Raw genomic sequence first — 17,812 nt, forward strand, 5'->3', positions numbered from 1 at the left:
AACATGTTCAGAGAGGGCCCTTTCAACTTGTAAACCATGCTAATGACCTGACATAGAATGAACTTGCTAGCATTTAGCAGATTAAGTTCTGGAAGGAAACTCTCTTTCTCACAGAACAGATTATTAGATGTCTGACTTCTATTATTTTTGCATGTGGTATTTAATCTGTTGTCTACTGAAAAAAAGCAAGAAAACTATTCTGAATATGAGAAAAACACCCCAAAAAATCCTGCACTTAGTTTAGATGAAGATGAAATACTGAAGTTATGAGCAGAAGGCTTATTTCACTTCCTCTATCACTATTTATCCAATAATAGATGATTTACTAACGTGTAAATATTTTAATTTCCTGTTTAACTAAATACATCAATAAATTTTTTTCATGAATTTTCCTTTAATAATGCAACACATTAGATATTCTATGTATCAGATAAAAGCTAGAAAACAAAGTCAAAAGTTCTGAAATACTTCTTTCAAAAAATGATTCTGACTTTCAGGCTGGATATCAAACACCTGTTTCTGGCAAAGAATATCAAAATACCAGAGGTGTTCTGGAAATTTTGATAGGTAGTTCCACTAATCACTTGATACACTATTGCCATCATATTTGAAGTGCTCAGATACTCCAGGGATGAACACTGTGACAGATGCTCGTAAGATGCTCTCTAGAAAATAATCAGCTGCTATAAATAGGTTTCCACCAAGGACCTGATTATTTCCTAGTACTAATTCTTCTTGTGTTAGAAGAAACATTCATAGTTGTAATGATATTTTTTCCAATAATATTTTTGCCAAAGAGCTGATGTTGTTGTCTAGACAACCGTTATGCTTAAGGACTTCTACCACAGAAGTGAATGCACGTTCAAATTTGGACTTTTTTTTTTTTTTTCACTCAGGTGGTTGGTTTAACATTGGATCTTACCTATGGTTTTCTTTACTGGGTTTTGCAAGATAGTCTATACTTAAATCTATACAGAGTTTCTCTCTGCAAAGAAGGGTAAGTAAATGTGTAGCAGAAGTAAGAAGGTCTGTATTTTCTAATTTTTGTGCTACTCTCTAAAACCAAATTTTGTTCAGTTCTGGTCACACTAATATAAATAAAAGTGCTAATGGTCACACCTGAATTATGTCAAACTACATGTTGAGATGTTGTTAACACGGATTTACAGTAAGAGAAATACAACCTGGATGCTCAACTGAACTAGGTCACATCTTAATTTTTCAAACTTAGCTTTAGGAAATAATCACTGTTTATTGACTTTATTATCTTGGCAGTCACAACAGCAGACAATTTTCAAGTGCCTAGAGCTTTAAATTGTTCATCTTGCATGGAGCTTAGGAGTTGAACCGAATACACTTTCTCACCTGAGCAGTCAGTACTCAGAATATTTTCTTGAGCATCCAGAGCATGAAATGTCTCCTTCATTCTTGTAGGGCAACTTTAAAAAGAAAAACAAACAAACCCAGAGCAAATGCATGTTTGTGGGTCATCTTGAATGCATATTAAGACCTTGAGGAAAATAGTAATTTTTTTCTGTAAGTGTTAAGTGCATTATGAAACTGCACTCATGAAACTGCATTTTTACACTTTTTCATACAGAGGCTGCCTATTTATTTATTTATTTTGCAAACATCATATTTAACCTCTCTCAAGCAGTATTAGTATTTACATGAGCTCATAATGTTATAGGCTGGCTTTTTGTGGAATCAGCTGAATTTTCTGATTGATTTTAGATTTGCTATGATTAATGACAGGAGTTTAGACAACCAAAATACGTTGATTAGTTCTAGCTAGAACATGAAGCTCTATTGTGAACCAATTGGCAGCCATAAATCATTGTCCCTGGCATGCCAAAATGGAGAGATTAGAAATAATCCATCCTAATGGACCTGATGGCGAGTCAAAGCTTTTTCAAATCTGTTATGGATAGCATGTGTCTAAGCTGAAAGACATTTATGAGATGGTAAAACGATGCCTTTTACAACATATTTAATCTCTTATCCAGAAGATAATCTGGGATCAAAAAGGGCCTGTAAATTTTGACATAGAAGTAGCAAGGCAGATTGAATCACTAGTAATGCCAGTGGAGGACAATGTTAACATAGTTTAAAAAATAATGGAATATTGTCAAGGAAACTAGGCAGGTCAAATTCACCTGGGAACCTGCTCTAATGAGGTGAAACAAATCTCAGGCTGTGAAGCAGACCCCACTGCTTCAGGGGAACTGCTCAGAGAAGTTGGACTGATTTTTCAGAATATTCTGTTGCCTACATCGGTATATCAGAATATTAAGCCATTAAAAAAAAAAAAGTGAAATCAAGGGAATGAAGGCTTTGTTTTGCAGATGCTCCTGCATTGTGCCATTCTGAAAGGTTGCCTGCTGTAGAGAATGTAAACAAATTTTTAAAATTCTTTTCCTGCCTCCTATACAATTATTTAGAATTTGAATAATGGGAGACTTACCAGTGTGTCAAACATTGCATAAATCTTGTTCTCTCTACACATGTGTTTTCAGTGGGCTTATTTCATATGTGTTTTCACAGTTGTGGTAATGCCATCATCACAGAGTTTGCAAGATGGAGCACTTCAGAAATATCTCAGGGTGCACTGGAGTACTACAGTGGTCGCCTGTTCTGGATTAATAGTCTTCAGTTCATTACAACTCAGGAAGTCAATCAGAGCCTTAGCATTCCCTTCTCACAGCCAGCAGAGTTTGCAGCCTTTACCCTTGTTCACACATCTCTTAAACCCTTACCAGGTACATTATTTTTTTTTATCTAAACCCCTCAATAAAAGCATTCACTGTCAGCCTTCAACTCTTCAGTCGCAAAGTTCTTCAGTCATTTGACAAAAGATAAGAACAACGGCAACTTATTAATAAATGTATCAGGCTATACATGGATGATGTGCAGTTATAATAGCTGATGGGTATGCTAAAAAGAATGCATATTGTTGTTATTCATTGTTTCTAATGACAGCTTCCAGTATTCTCTGCAGCACCTTAATGTTTTACGTCAGGTTTGAAAAGTTTATCCGTTGCTCATATTCTTTAAATTATTACTATTTCTTCCCCTCTATATGGACAGGAAATTTTTCTTCCACACCAGATGTGATTCCAGATTCAGTGCCAAAGTCTTCCTTTAGGATTAAAGGAAATTCTTCAAGTTTTCACATCACTTGGAGTCCCTCTCCAAATGTGGAATGGGGAACTGTCTTTTACCGAGTGGGATCAAAAGCTCTGGAAGTAAGGATATTCATGCAATCCCTCCTTATTTTCTCTGTGTAACCTGTGTTACTGTACCTACTTGCTGATGTGTCTATTTTGAAACAGAAATACACTTTGTTTCTCCTCCAGCATTTACAAATTGGTCAAGCAACTGAACTAGATAGTAAATACAAACCAAGCTGTCCTGTTTCTCCATCACTGAGGCCAGCAAGGGAGGAACACAGGGTCTAGCAGTAGCCCCGGGGCTACCTGCAAAGATCTGAAGTGTGGATGAGGGACTCCCAGTGCTCCAAGTGTGAGAAAGCCTTTCACAGTTAACTCCAAGACACGAGTGTCCTCTGAACTGCCAGTGGGACAGCCTTTGCCTGAATGTGAAATCTTGTCACCCACACTTAATTTTAGCACTTTTGGCAAGCTGTTCTCTAAATTCATAGGGCAGATTGTTAGCAGATTGCTACACATTGCTACAGTGCCACAGGAGCTGGTGAAAAAATGATCACTCACAGGAGGAGCAGCTCTGCTTTGAATTAGTTGACCAGCTTGGTGAGGGGAATTTTTTTTAAAACTCAAGGCATTTCTTGAAGGGAAAAAAAAAAAAAAAAAAAAAAAAAAAAAGAAAAGAAAAAAGTGTTGTTTTATTTTATTCTGTTTTATGTCATTCACAGTCTTTGAAGAGTGAACGGTGCCTCCATCCCCATAACCTGACAGTGCCATCCTACCATGTCGATTGGCTGGAACCATTTGCACTCTTCGATTTTTCTGTCACTCCATACACATACTGGGGCACGGCTCCAACAACATCTGTGCTCCTTCGAGCCCCTGAAGGAGGTACCAGAAAAATCCCATTCCTCCCCTGTAACTGGTACTGGGAGCACGTGGTCTCGCAGCAACTGAAGCTTTGGAGAGAAATGAGCAGCTTCCAGAGCTAGACAGCTGTAGGCAGAGTTGCAAGGACATGTTCTTGAGTATCTTTGGCTGCTATATATTGCACACCTAAATGCACACAGGTGCAGCAGTAGAATTTGGAACAGAAAGTGCATGAGAATATATCCACCACATGCCTGTGACTATGAGTAAGAAATTCAGATCCATTGCAATGATGATCAAAGGCTGCGTGTAATATATTAACCATATGAAGTTTTTAATAAAGGTTATGCCCTTTTTGCTGTTTACTTCTCTGCTTAATTTTGCACTTTCACAGGTCAAAGTTAAGTCTGATAAAATATAGTACTGAGTGACTGGAATGCTGAGAAAGGTTATGAGCTGTGGTAGATTTTGAAGTGGCTAGGAGGGGGGATGGATTGCTCTATACTGTAAAAATTTTTGCAGCTATTGTTACTTACAGAACTCAGCTAAGTAGATATGTCCCAGTCTGAGTGCAGGAGTACATTTGTCTTTGTTCATAGAGTTCCTTTTTTGCTAAGCAAGTTAAAATCACATACCTACATACCATTGGAAAACAAATATATTAGCATGAAGTTTTAGATATTCTTCTCTAATTTATACATCACTAATTGCTATCTGTCTCTGCCAGCATTGGGATTATAAAGCTCAGGCTCAAAATGTAAACAGTTAATTCTGACGTAGAGTTTGTGTTTTAATAAGAGTACTTAATTCTGTGTTTTTTTATCTTTCTTTTTTTTTTTTTTTTTTTTTTTTTTTTCTTAATACAGTTCCTTCAGCACCTCTGAACCCTAGAATATACGTATTACAAAATAACTTATATAAAAGTGATGAGAAAGCCCTTGTGGAGTTCAGGTGGAACAGGCCTGAAAGGGCCAATGGAGTATTAACACAGTTTAGGGTTTACTATCAGCAACTGAGCCAGAATGGCACTGGTGACACTTTTACAGAATGGAATGTGAGCAACGTCAAACCAACTCTCACGTTCTTTTCTCTAAGGGATGTGCTTCCTAACCTCACAGTGAGATTTCAGGTATGAAAAAATACTGAGCTTATCTCATGATAGATGGTAGATGTTATCAGTGCAGCCTGACATGTTTGCTTAGGAGATGGTATCGGTTCTGGAGCAAGAACTTGTAATTTCTGCCAGTGGAATTGCTGATTCACAGACTCACCTTTTAATACCTGGCTTATGTTGCATTGTTCACAAAACAGGGTAAAAATCAATGCCAAACTATTAACAGAATTGATGAGATAAAACAAAAAAGATACTTTTCTAGAGGTCTCTCAAAGCCACCATCAAAAGCTGCAGGTTAAACACAGATTTGGTTGATCTGATGGAGAGTGTTTGGTTATTAAAGCAGTGCCACAGATCAAGTCAAGTTCCAGTGCTGCAGAAATGCAAGGACTTGCAAGGACTTCCCTAAACAGAGTCTTCTGTATTAAGACTTGCCAAGAGGTCATGTTTTCATTGTGATGAAAGATTGGGAACACACAGAATGTGTATTTGAAATACAAGTTAAAAAAAAAGAGGGTATGCAATAAGCTGTGTGCTGATGAGAGAGAACACCATGTTGGTTGCAGCATCAACCAACAGTAGGAACTGCTCCATCCTGGGAGAGGAAAAAAGACTGTCTGATGGCCTTTGAGCTCTCATTGATAGATGCAGCATGAATTGTCACTGTCTGGGCCACTGCTTAAAAACCTGTTCATGGCCATGGTCCAGGCCTGAATGTCACCTTTGAGCTGACCAGCACATCCTTGAGTCAAACAGAGCACATGCATATGTTCCTAGCTAAGCAGCCAGGGGATCTGCTTCTGGTTCTGTCATTAAATGTGACTTTACAGGCTCTCAAATAAAATGATTTATGCTGCTGCTTAACATATATAACACTCTTGTGTCTCACAGGTGCAAGCCTTCACCTCTGTGGGTCCAGGACCTTTGTCTGACATAGCAGAGAGGAATTCATCAGGTATGGGTAACTTAGAAGCTATCTCATGATGTGCCTGTAATAGCTGCTAAAAAAAACCCCAAAACAGTACAGGGATTTGGTAATCTGTTAAATAGCCTCTGACACTTTGTGTCACATTTGTTCCACCCTACAGTAGACACCACACAAGAAATAGTTACAGCTTCTGACATGAAATGATGAACATGGTTCTTATAATTAGATTAAATTTCAGGAATTTAAAGCCTTTTCTCAAAACTATGCTAAATGAACTTTCCTAAGCAACCCCTGGGTACTATGGGACAGCAGGTTTTGATCTGTAACCTGCATACTGCTAGAGATCATAGAATATTTCTAATTGGGCTGTGAAAAGGTAGCCAGGAGAATTAACTATCTACTAGGGATAATAGGCTACTTCTAGTTGGGCTATTAAAGGTAATTTAGTGAGAAAACCTGTTTTCACTATGCTTACAATTGTTAGTTAAGCATCCAATATGTCACTGAAAAAATCTTAGGAGTTTGCGTGTGATAACAAGAAGGTATCTCATTACTTATTTGTTGTGACAGATGACCAAATAAAATTTGTGCAGGGCCATCGTTTATTTTTGTCTTGTACTTGCTTTGCTTATGAATGGCTGTTGTTGTCTAGAATGATTCTTATAAATTCTGCTGTGCCTTTTTCCTTCCAGATCTTTTCCCTGTCCCAACTCTTCTGACTGTTTCTACCAACAAGTTGTTTCTAACTGACATAGACAATAATCACACCATATGGGAACTTTCAGCAAAGACAAATGTAAAAGACATCTGCTATACTGCTAATGATAACAAAGTATACTATATAGTAGAAGATTCTCTTTTTCTTCTGAATACACAGGGCGCTTCAAATTTTCAGGTATTCCTTTGTTCGTTCCTTTTCTTGAGAGAATCTAGGAAAATACATGGCAATTATTGACATTATTTTGGGGCTAATTATGTTTTTGAAAAAGTAAAAACTGCGTATCTGAAACAGATAAAAAACAGTATAATGAAAAAAGCACATTTAGTGGCAAAACATGGGGGAGAAACAGAACTGGGATGAATTTTTTAATGACTGTCAGCTCATATGACATGTAATATAAAAGGGATTAACTGGATCATTTTCCTTTCTAACAGTACAATAGGAATATGCAAAACATAATAAAATTTAGACTTCGTTCTTTTTTGTCATTAATAGATATTAAAAAAGTCAAGAATATGCCACTGATAAAGTTTTTCTATTAAACATATATGATTTTACTGACATCTGATTTGTTAAGAATATACTCCAGTAGACATTTAATTTAATATTTACATTATTATATACAATAATTTTATTTTTGTATAAAATGTAGTTTAATCTAATTTGATTTGATCCTAATTTCAAGAATATGGTAGTGACATGGAAGCAACAATTGATATTTGTGAAATAAAATTTCACAAATTTTATAAAATTTTTGATTTTTATAAAATATTGGAATCTTCATTCCATGGCTTCTCTTTATGTTTTGACTTCTACTTGCAAAACAGAAATTATCTCACAAACGAATCTAATTTCATAGTGTCCTAGTATCAGGTGGGAAATTTCTGTTCTCAGGCAGTTCTAGTGATGGGCTTATTTTTTTCTTAAGTTTTTCAAAGATGCACATCTTCTCAATGCCACAGCCATCACAGTTGACTGGATTACGAGGTGTCTCTTTGTTGCCCTAAAAACACCATGGAATGAAACTCAGATATTTGTTATTGATCTGGAACTCAAGATAAAATCTCTAAAAGCCTTGAATGTACATTTGGGTAAAAGTAATTCAACTGTATCATCTCTGTTGTCACATCCTTTCTTAAGGTAAGACATATATTACTAACAATTTTGTCGAGCATATTTAAAATGTGATTTTCATTAAATCATCAAGGACAGAAAAGGACTTTTCATAGTATATGAGTCTTTGCATTGTGTAGTTCTCAGAAATAACTGGATATAGTTCTACTTTTATGCTGCTAGTTGAGCTTGGACATATGTAACTTCAAAAAGATGTCTGTGTTCGAGTAAGAATTTCAAATAATACTTAAATATTGATAGTTTCTTCTATCATGTGATAGAAGATCATGTATGTGATGAAAATGATAGTCAACACCAGATAACAATTTTTAGAGTAACTGATTTATTCAGAACAGTCAGTAATTGTGCACTTACATTCAAAAATATCCTTTAAGCACCTGAAATAACTCTGCAAGTATACTCCTATTGTTAGCTTGTTTTAAATGTTTGGGAAGTTTGTGACTGTAGTCACATACAGGACTGCATTTGGGGCATATTGCTTAGACTGATGTTTTTCTACTGTAAGGAATGCATTTTGTTTGATAGCCGCTTGTACTGGATGGAAGAGCTTGACTGTGGCAGCCACATGTTTTATTATGATATTCTGAAAAACACCATACGCCACATTTTGGGATATGTATCAGTAGAAGAACCTCTGAGGAACAACTGCACCTGTAATGTGGGGGAATCAGAGCTAGGAAGACCTATGAATATAGATGCATCCGACTCCAAGAATCCCCAGCTGCTCTTCATCAGAGGAAAAGATGAAATATGGGCCTCAGATATGGATGGGTGCAATTGCTGGAGAATTACCCAAATACCAAGCTTTCAAGGTCTGAGTGCTCTGTTATGTTTCTGTGTAGTTTGTGAGTCTTGCTGTCTCTTACATCAAACAATGCTCATTTCAGCACAATACCATTAATGAAGAACTTTCTTGATAAAATTGTTTAACCTATAGGCAAGAGGGACAAAATATTTGTGTTCTTTTTTCCATCTGTGTACCTTGTTGATACAAAGTAGGAGAAAGGGCAGTGTGAGGACATTTACTGATACAAATCAAAGGGAGATGCTGACGCCTCAAATGCTACTTGTCAATAAATTTCCCTTACTAACACATTATTTTGCCAAGTTTCATATTAGATACACCTATTGCAGTTAATCTCAATGAAAAGATTTAGTACCATCTTAAGTTCTGACTGAAAGAGGCACTGCAGACTTCAGCATGCGGGGGAGGGTACTTCATGCAGGTAGAGTCTTGTATGACAACTTATCTATGCTGCTCTTCTTGTAATGGTAACATTAATCTTAATTAGCCAGTTTGCAGCTGGGTTCTGGAGGAGTACTGGTAAAGCTGTTCTCTCACCAGGTATTAATTGTTCCTGGGAGATGGCAGAGAACTGTGGTTTACATCTTGGGAAAATGAAAACTTCTGCAAACAACACGCACTCTTGTGTTTTATTTCTGGTGTTTGTTAATTGAATTGCAGCTCTCATACATATGGATGACAAAGAGCCCTCAAATCTGCACTTGTCACCTGAAATATCAAAGTTTCTCAGCTTTATGATACATATTGGAAAATATTAAAAACCTCTTTTCCAGAGGAGGTCTTAGAAGAAATGGTATGACCAAGATACTCACCCATATTGACTCACTGTGAATATAACCACACATCTGCTCTTGTAAAGTTGTCAGTTCGGGGTTTGTTCTGAAGCTTAACTATGCAATGTTTTCCTACAGGTCAGAAAATTGGCAGCTTGACTGTAGATAAGAAATTTATATACTGGAGCACTGAAACAAAGGAACAGACTGAAATTTGGCTAGCAAGTAAAGAAAACACAAGACACTTTCTTCAGAAGAGAGTAAATCAGAAGCTAAAAATCCTAGCCTACAGCTCAGCAACTCAATTGTACCCAGGTAGAGGGGATTTGGGTTGTTTTGTAAAGGTAACAAATTTCTTTCAGAGCATATATTTGACTTGGAGGGAAGGCTATGTGTGTTTATTTAAAGTATGCTTTATGGATTCAGGTATCTTTCAGAGGGAAACAATTCACTTTATACCTTTTAAAAAGAATAACTATAAAGACTGGCCTTGTGTTAGGTCACATGGAAGGTCATGATGAATATTGCCCATATTTCAAGGCTCTGGATGTTAATGTCAAAGCATGCCTTTTTTCAAAGTTATGTCAAACCTAGAACTTTAGAAAAGGTGATGCATGTTAAAGCAGAGAGAAAGAGCAAATGCGTGCACTCAGTGTTGTAGTAAGACTTTGATAATGGTCCCTATTATGACACAAATTTTTGGGTTTTGTTCACAAGTATGCAAAGCTGAAAAAAATATGTCTGCCTCTCCAAAGACAAAGGATAAGAGTTCTGCTTATTAAAGTGATACATAAAGAAGTACTTGAAAGGCAAATACAGCTTACATTATAGTAAACCCAGACTTCACTTAGAATTCCTAATATTTTAAACAAACCATTGTCATGAAAGAAATAAGTTTTAATAGAAAGTTGGGTTTCATGGTACCTATAGAGATGACCTTTGCAAATGCAGAGGTTTAGAGCAGCTACTAGCATGATAAATACATTACAAATAATTCTTTAACTTCAGATTTGAATAAAAATCTGACAAACATATTAGAGAATATTTTAACAGGAGGGACTTCTTTTGCACAAAATAATCCCACACTGTTTTGGGCAGCCAGTAGAGTTACTTCTTCCTGCAGCTTTTTTGATCAAAGTCCAGGATATTCTTCCCAGCACTTGGGGCAGGTTTGTTCCCATGAGGTCTGCATGGGCTTGGCATAAGTGCAGGAGCCTGGTTTGGCCCTGGTACAGAATGTACCAGTCCTCGGGGATGGGGTTTCCTGCAAAAGCCCCAGGCTTAGCTGGTGCAGAAACGGAAGAAGCAAGTTTAAATCCAAAGGGATTATTTCTATTCACAGATCCCCACAAAACTCTTCTTGTTTACATTGACTGCAGCAGATATATTTGGAGGAATACACTGCCTTGACATTTGTGGGGTTTGGGGCAATGCACAGAATTATTCACACCTTTAAAATAAAAGTAAATGAACAGAGTAAAATAAGGAAAAAATATTTTCTTGTTCTCAGTATTGAAAGCAAATGGCATATAAATGAAAAAATGATGTTTGCAAAGACCATCTGGGTTGACTGACATGCTTTTTAGTGCTTTAGTGATGTGAGCAAGGAGTACTGCAAGATTTTCCTTTCATTCTAACCTATTTAATTGCCATCCAGAGATGTGATGTCAGTTGATCATTTAGCATATCAGAAATACTCAATGAAAATTATTGTCCTGTCAGATTCTGTGAGAGAATGATTTCTCTTCAGGGCTAGGAGAAAGGGGACTGAATATGTAGTGAGGATTTTCTTGTCAGTGTAAACACATTTAAATGGAAATGCCTGGAAAAAAATGTAACTCTGAAAATGACTCAATTCTTTATTCCATCTGGGACTTTTCCCATAGGAGTTTTACTACTCTAGGTGTCTATGAAATTAACAAAAATTCAACCTTACATTTATTTTTGTTGAAAAGATTTTTTTATTCTCCTTCTCTTATGTTCATGAACCTGACTTTGGTAGGAATGTTGTTCCTTAGGGAGAAGGGATCTCAGCAATGGGTTCAGTTTCTCTGGCCCACGGACAAACATTTGTCCTTGTACCATCTTCCCCAGGCGTAAGTCTTAATATTTTATTGACAGCAAGTCCACTTAATATACCTTTTTTTTTTTTTTTTTTTTTTTTTTAACAGTACATCGAGTGATCATGAATCTTCTTCTGTTACTTTTTGTTTACTGTCAGAGAGTAGTTTTGTATTGTTTTACCCCTATGGAATGCTTTTCTCCTTTCAAAATTTGTCTCCCTTTCCCCCATTACAATGGACTTTATGTATGCAAAGGTGTTTGGAAGAAAAGATAACATTTAACTGCTAAAGGAAAGTACTTTCTATTCTGCATATCTCTTTTTACTGTGACAAGCAAGTTTGGACATCCTGCCCTTTAAAACACAGCAACTGTGATCTAGGTTTCCTAGATATTGAGGAGCTTAAAGAAGAACTTAAATTCTTTAGTACATCTCTACCTTTAGCAAATCTTTATCTTATCAAAGATAAATGAGACTTGATTTTGATGACTTTTTGTATCCATGAAAATAATAAAATAAATTACATTCAGGTGGGATTTTTTTCTCTTTCAGTTTATGAAAGCAGAGAATATACTTCGTGGTTATGCTTTCTCATAGGAATGGTGATAGAATCTCATGCAAACATGGATTGGTCCAGCAGTAATTAATGTGTTGGCTTTTTTTAATTTTTTATGTCTTCCCTAGATAAAAGATGTCTGATTCTATTGCCAGAAACTAAGGAACCTACTGTCCTTGATATAACAAACACCAGTTTTACATTAAGCTTGCCATCTGTCATACCGGAGAGGCTGTGCCCCGGCATATCGCAGCCTACGCCAACATATCTGGTATATCTCAGGCAAATGACTAACAGCTCCAGGAACTCAAGCCACCTTTTGTCTGTTCTACAGCAAAAAACATTGGTATGGCTATTTTGGAACAAAAAAAGCAAGTGTTATCATATATAAATAGGGAATATGGTATTACTTCTGCTCATTTTCTAAATTATCCTGTAGCTTCCTATCCGGGAGTTTCCACCTTTACATTCTTAACAGTAATTCCTCCTTCCATTTTGCATTTGTTAAGTGGTAGATTCCACGTCTCTCCTTTGTGCAAGTAGTCCTCCTCTTTTTAACATGCTTTTGCTAAAACCCTGTTGAAATGAGCCTTCAGTTTCTACTTGTAAGAAGAGAGGTTGTAGTTGATATTAATCTGTTTAAATAACTCTCGAGACTGTCCAGCAACCATATTTTTTGCCTTTATGTGTTTTATAGTAGTTGTACTCACTTTAGTATTTTTTTGTTCTGTTTGCTACATTTCTTTATCGACTGCCATTTCTTATTTAAGTACCAGCCACTGAACAATGTGCTACTCAAACCATGCTGAATATACCTCAACTTGTTTTTTGGTGTTTGTTTTCTGTAGTGACCTATTACTTAAACTATAATTTTAACATTTAAAAAAAAATTATAGTGTATTAAAATATAAAAAATTATTTTTTTACACTTGTTTCTTTGACAGATGATTGGTGTGACACGTACTCTTTTCTAGGAATATATGTTTATGATCTGATTTCAAATTACAGGAATTTCAGGATCCTATAGCAGTCATAAACAATCTACAGCCATTTTCAAGTTATGTCATACAAATTGCAGTGAAAAACTACTACTCAAATGAGGAAGTTCTACCTATGGGAAAAGAGACAATTGCCACAACTATGTATGGAGGTTTGTTTCGTATTTTATTCTGAGTCTGAACAGATTTCTCATCTCAGTTCAGTGAGGATGTGTGTAAGTTTGGGTTGCAAATCAGAAAACAGAAAAATTTCTGCTAAATGTGTAACTTGCGTAGATCTTCACAAGGTTTTGGCAACCAGACTTAATGAAATTGTAAGAATCATAAGACATGTATGTATAATGTATATATTCTTTAATGCTTTTACTCATTGGCTACCTGAGAAAAGATAAACTATGGTTAAAAGTGGCTCAAAAGCTGCAGTTTCTGCTGTGGACCACATTTGAAATAAGTTGTGTTTAAATACCTTTGTGGTTACATATGTTTAAGTATGTGTGGTATGTATTAATTCATTAAGATTCTTTCCCCTTGGCTGGACTCTATTCTTATAGTTACTGGTTCTCTGGGATTTGTGGATTTGATTTCTCGTGAACCAGGCTGAAAAGACAACACTTCAAAAATGTACTTCTCATGGCCTGAGTGCCAATAGTATATTTTCAGTTGATTTCAAGAACTTTGATGTGCACTTCTCAGTAGCTTCCCACACTTAAAGAAAGCTAGGAGTAGTGCTTTAAACTTGAATCTTCACTGTGACATTTAGGGAAGAGAGTGAACTGCTTAGAGACTACCTAAAAATAAATACATACATAATTAAACTTATCTATTTATGGCAGAAAGAAGGTAAGAAACTTTGGTGTGGTGAGAGAGGTATGAGTGAAGGCAAGAGGCCAAGATATGATGGCAAGGCAGCCAAATTTAATTGTTTCAGTGGTTCTACTTACGTAGTCTGTGATGAGGTGTGACCTGCTGATGCAATGGAAGAGGATGGGGACAAGAGCTTGCATCAGTATCTAAGGGACCAGGTAGCTGCAGCCTAGAAAAGGATGACAGGAGCAGAGCTCACTTTCTGGAAAAGTGGAAAGCATTCACGAAGTGCAGCCAAGGCTATATTTGGGGAAAACCTGCATATAGTTTTGTCCATAAGAGACAAGATACTGTGCAAGTGAAAGAAATGTTTTATTTTCAAGGTTTTCTCTTAAGTACAAAGTCGCTTTATGAAAAAAAAGAATAAAAATAAAAGAAAGGAGAAAAGAGTGATCAAGAGCATCAAATTTCTATATAGTGTGTTACTCAAGCTGGTTCCTCATTAGCTGAGAGGTGTACTTCTGCAGCATGCCTGGTTTATACAGACAGATTTCACCTCACATAACACATCCATGTGCTATATTACCTGCCGATGTAGCTCAAGAAATCTGTCCAGGTTAACACCTCCTCCACTTCCTCTTTTGGGAGGAACACCTTCCTCCACCTCCTCCTTCCTTCCTTCCACCTCACCTCCTTGGATGAATGATTTTGCAAATTTTCCTTTTTGCTCATATGCTCCAAAGGTTTGGCCATCTCTTCAGTGCTCCTTTAGAGGACTCAGTCATGTTAAACATACATACTTAGGGCACATATTGCACAACAAGGAACAGGGTACCTCTCTAATAGTTCTGTTGGTGTGTAGCCTGTGGTATGTTATGAGGAATCTGTAGCTTCACTCAGCAGACATTGGTTATCCAGCTGATCATAGCAAGCTATGGTTTTGCCTGATCACTGGTATATTTCTTACTATGTTTTCTCCTCCTGCATTCATCCTTCACCCAGTTATCCTCTCCACCCTGCTCTGAAGTTACCACTACAAAATATAATCTGGTGCTGCCTTAGTTCCCTAATTAAACAGAAACCAGCAATGCTGGTGTTGTTTGTGGGTTCAGACCTCTGAGTCCAAAACTACTGACTTGTTTATCTTGTCTGACCTGATGAAACTTGGGGCATGTCATAGTGAGGAAACTGTTGCACTTCAATGCAGACCCAGATGCTGGCATCCTGAGTGCCAGCAAGTCTCCCATCTATCATGGAAGCCAACATTGCCAAGAAGCTTTCCTCAAATGCCACAGGGGCAACTGAGTTTCACAGGCAATCGAGTTCAAGATGTACTTAGTCTTGGAGAATACTGCTAGTCCAAGCTAGGTGCCTCCTGAGGTTGGAAATACCTTAATCAGGGCAGGAAGATGTTCTGTTCACTCTCTGCATCACTCTGCCAGTTTGCAGCTGTGAGGCAGCTACTGTCTCATTTTTCCCGAAGCTTTTGTCATCTCCCAGAAAGAAAAGGATCATAGGAAGAATCACACTATGCCTTCACATATGTTGTCTTGCATTGCAACCCAACCCAATAGCAGTACCTTGCTCAGCACTTTTTCTTGTTTAGCATGTGTGTATCCACTTGCACACTTGTATCTGTGTTCATGAGAAGTTGCCTTGGTGATGCTCTTCAAATAATTTTCTCATCATTAGAGTGATGCTGCTGGACTCACTTGATGAAAGCATGGGAAACTATAATGAGTGCTATCTATTCCTTGCAGTACACATAGCACTTGCTTGCTCTTCTCTTGTGTCAGACTTGCTCTGCAGTTGGGTTTCGTTTACTGTGAATGGCACCTTCAGCCAGGGTCATCTTGATCCATGGAAAATCTTGACTTGCTGAGCCATCAGACACCTCCATTAATAGTCAAGTCATCAAGGCAGAATTATAACCAAATATACCTGGCAGCCTGTTTGTGTTTTGCAGGAAAGCTGGGATATGGTACCTTGGGATGGCTGCTGTTGGACTCTACAGCGATGTGGGAATGCTATAGCTCCCACTTTCACTAGTTTTTCTGTCTGGTTCTTGTTCTGCCAGAGCTGGAGCAGTTCTCAGAGGCAGGGTGAGGGAGTAAAAATGAGAGGCACAGTAGCACCTGGTCCCTGAGCTCACTTAACCCATTTGCAGCAGGGCTGGCTACAGCTGACATACAGCTGTGCAGGCTGTGCAGCTATGGGGCTTTTACTGTGGCATTCAGCTCAAGCTGTCCACACCACAGCAGGAGTCTGAAATTTTCCCTTTCTCTCTCTTTACCTCTTCTTGGCTCCTGGTTGGTTCAGAAAACACTGAAGCAACTGAAACTGAAATAAACACAGCCATCACTGTATTTTGCTGACTTGTCTCAATGTCTCTTTCCTTTACTGATCAGCTGTGCCCAAGGAAAGATTTTATCCAGAGTAACTGGCATTCTAGATGTCCTGATTCACTTATTCTTTTGGGGATGAACTATGTGGTTTTTTTTAAAGGCTCAGCCATAGAATAAATAATCTTTCATTTGCCACCATTGTTCACATCACCTGATGATCTTTAAGTTTTTTTCCAACCAGAATGATTCTGTGATTCTACTATTCTGCTGCCAGCAGCTCCTCTTATGTACACAGATCATTCTTTTTTTTCTTGTCCTGTGAGCAGTCATATTTTTCCACTTAACAAAACTGTTTAAGATGGACCTGTTTTCATTTTTCAAATGAAAGTGGAACAAGAGGTGGAGCCATACTGCCACTCTTCTTTTGGTATCCAGAGATGCTATACTTCCAAACATGCTGTTTTTTTTCCTTTTAACAGTAAAATCCAGTAACATCAAGTAAAGAAGGTCTCATCTTATGTGGATCTCTCAATAATATGAGCATATTCCTATGGAGTCTATGCAAAAAAATAAGAAAAGCTGAACTACAATAATTAGATTCAGTTTCTTTGTATGGGAAACTAACTGTATTGTAACATTTGTATGACACACTGATTCAATAAAATTAAGCACTAAGGGGTCATGGCAAGAATTCACACAGTTGCTTCTTTGTGTGGCAAACTGAGCCATCGTGCAGCACTGCACACCCTTTCAGTGGCAGAACACAAAGGCAGCATATGAAACAGGACATGGAGCTGCTCCACTGAAATGGAATTTTTCAGTCTCAAGTTAAAATGAAACATGAAACCCAAAAGGGGCTTCTCTAGTTAGGGCAAAGCAAAATATTGGGGTTCATATAAAGTCCTAGAAACAAAACAAATCAAATTAAAGAAACTAACCTCTCCGCCCCCCAAACAACAACAAAAGAAATTACACCAACACCCAGGCCCTGAGCATTTTTAAAATATGTACTTGTATCAGCATTTAGAGCTTTTCATGATTTGTTGAAAATTTTCTGTTAGTTTAAGTTGTAATCAGATGGCACTAGAGACTCTTGAAGTGTGTACACCATTTCACACCTCTGAATCTGTGTGAATTCCCTCTTTCTTTCCCTCAATTCTCTAGTTAAATGAAATAAGCTTGTACTTCTATCAAACAGCAAGATAGTGGGGGATGAAAAAAAAAAGACAGCTTGAAAAAAATGAATGCACTGCTCTTGCCACAGAGTGTCACTATTACTCCACATATATTCTAGGTAGTAAAATGAGAATTTGTCTTCTTTACTAGTCTAGCTTCTACACATTTCACTTAAAGAATCTGTAATCTTGCTACTATGACATAAATTATAGCATATATACTATACTCATTCTGATGGTTTTGGAACACAGTGAATGGCTTACTAACTTTTTACTGATTTGGCCAGTTCAATAGGAAGAATTTTTAATGCAGAATTGGGGTATACCACATACCATTTCAAAGTCTGTGATCTCAGAGCTTCA

General features: G+C 37.2%; 1 protein-coding gene across 7 annotated transcripts in view; it reads left to right on the plus strand.

The window, feature by feature from the left end:
• ROS1 (ROS proto-oncogene 1, receptor tyrosine kinase) overlaps window positions 1-17,812 on the plus strand; it is a 71,834-nt gene that overhangs the window by 24,433 nt on the left and 29,589 nt on the right. For all 7 annotated transcript variants that reach the window (XR_011725290.1, XM_071741101.1, XM_071741096.1 and 4 more), the window contains 12 exons: window positions 897-997; window positions 2,545-2,759; window positions 3,088-3,245; window positions 3,893-4,055; window positions 4,901-5,163; window positions 6,040-6,103; window positions 6,769-6,971; window positions 7,726-7,937; window positions 8,457-8,743; window positions 9,648-9,824; window positions 12,256-12,473; window positions 13,136-13,277. Coding sequence is in view for 6 of the 7 variants with exons in the window: in XM_071741101.1 (XP_071597202.1) it covers window positions 897-997; window positions 2,545-2,759; window positions 3,088-3,245; window positions 3,893-4,055; window positions 4,901-5,163; window positions 6,040-6,103; window positions 6,769-6,971; window positions 7,726-7,937; window positions 8,457-8,743; window positions 9,648-9,824; window positions 12,256-12,473; window positions 13,136-13,277 (2,203 nt within the window). In the remaining variant the exon portion in view is untranslated. The remainder of the gene's footprint in view (window positions 1-896; window positions 998-2,544; window positions 2,760-3,087; window positions 3,246-3,892; window positions 4,056-4,900; window positions 5,164-6,039; window positions 6,104-6,768; window positions 6,972-7,725; window positions 7,938-8,456; window positions 8,744-9,647; window positions 9,825-12,255; window positions 12,474-13,135; window positions 13,278-17,812) is intronic.

Source organism: Heliangelus exortis, chromosome 3 (assembly GCF_036169615.1).
Source record: "Heliangelus exortis chromosome 3, bHelExo1.hap1, whole genome shotgun sequence".
NCBI classification, from domain to species: domain Eukaryota; kingdom Metazoa; phylum Chordata; class Aves; order Apodiformes; family Trochilidae; genus Heliangelus; species Heliangelus exortis.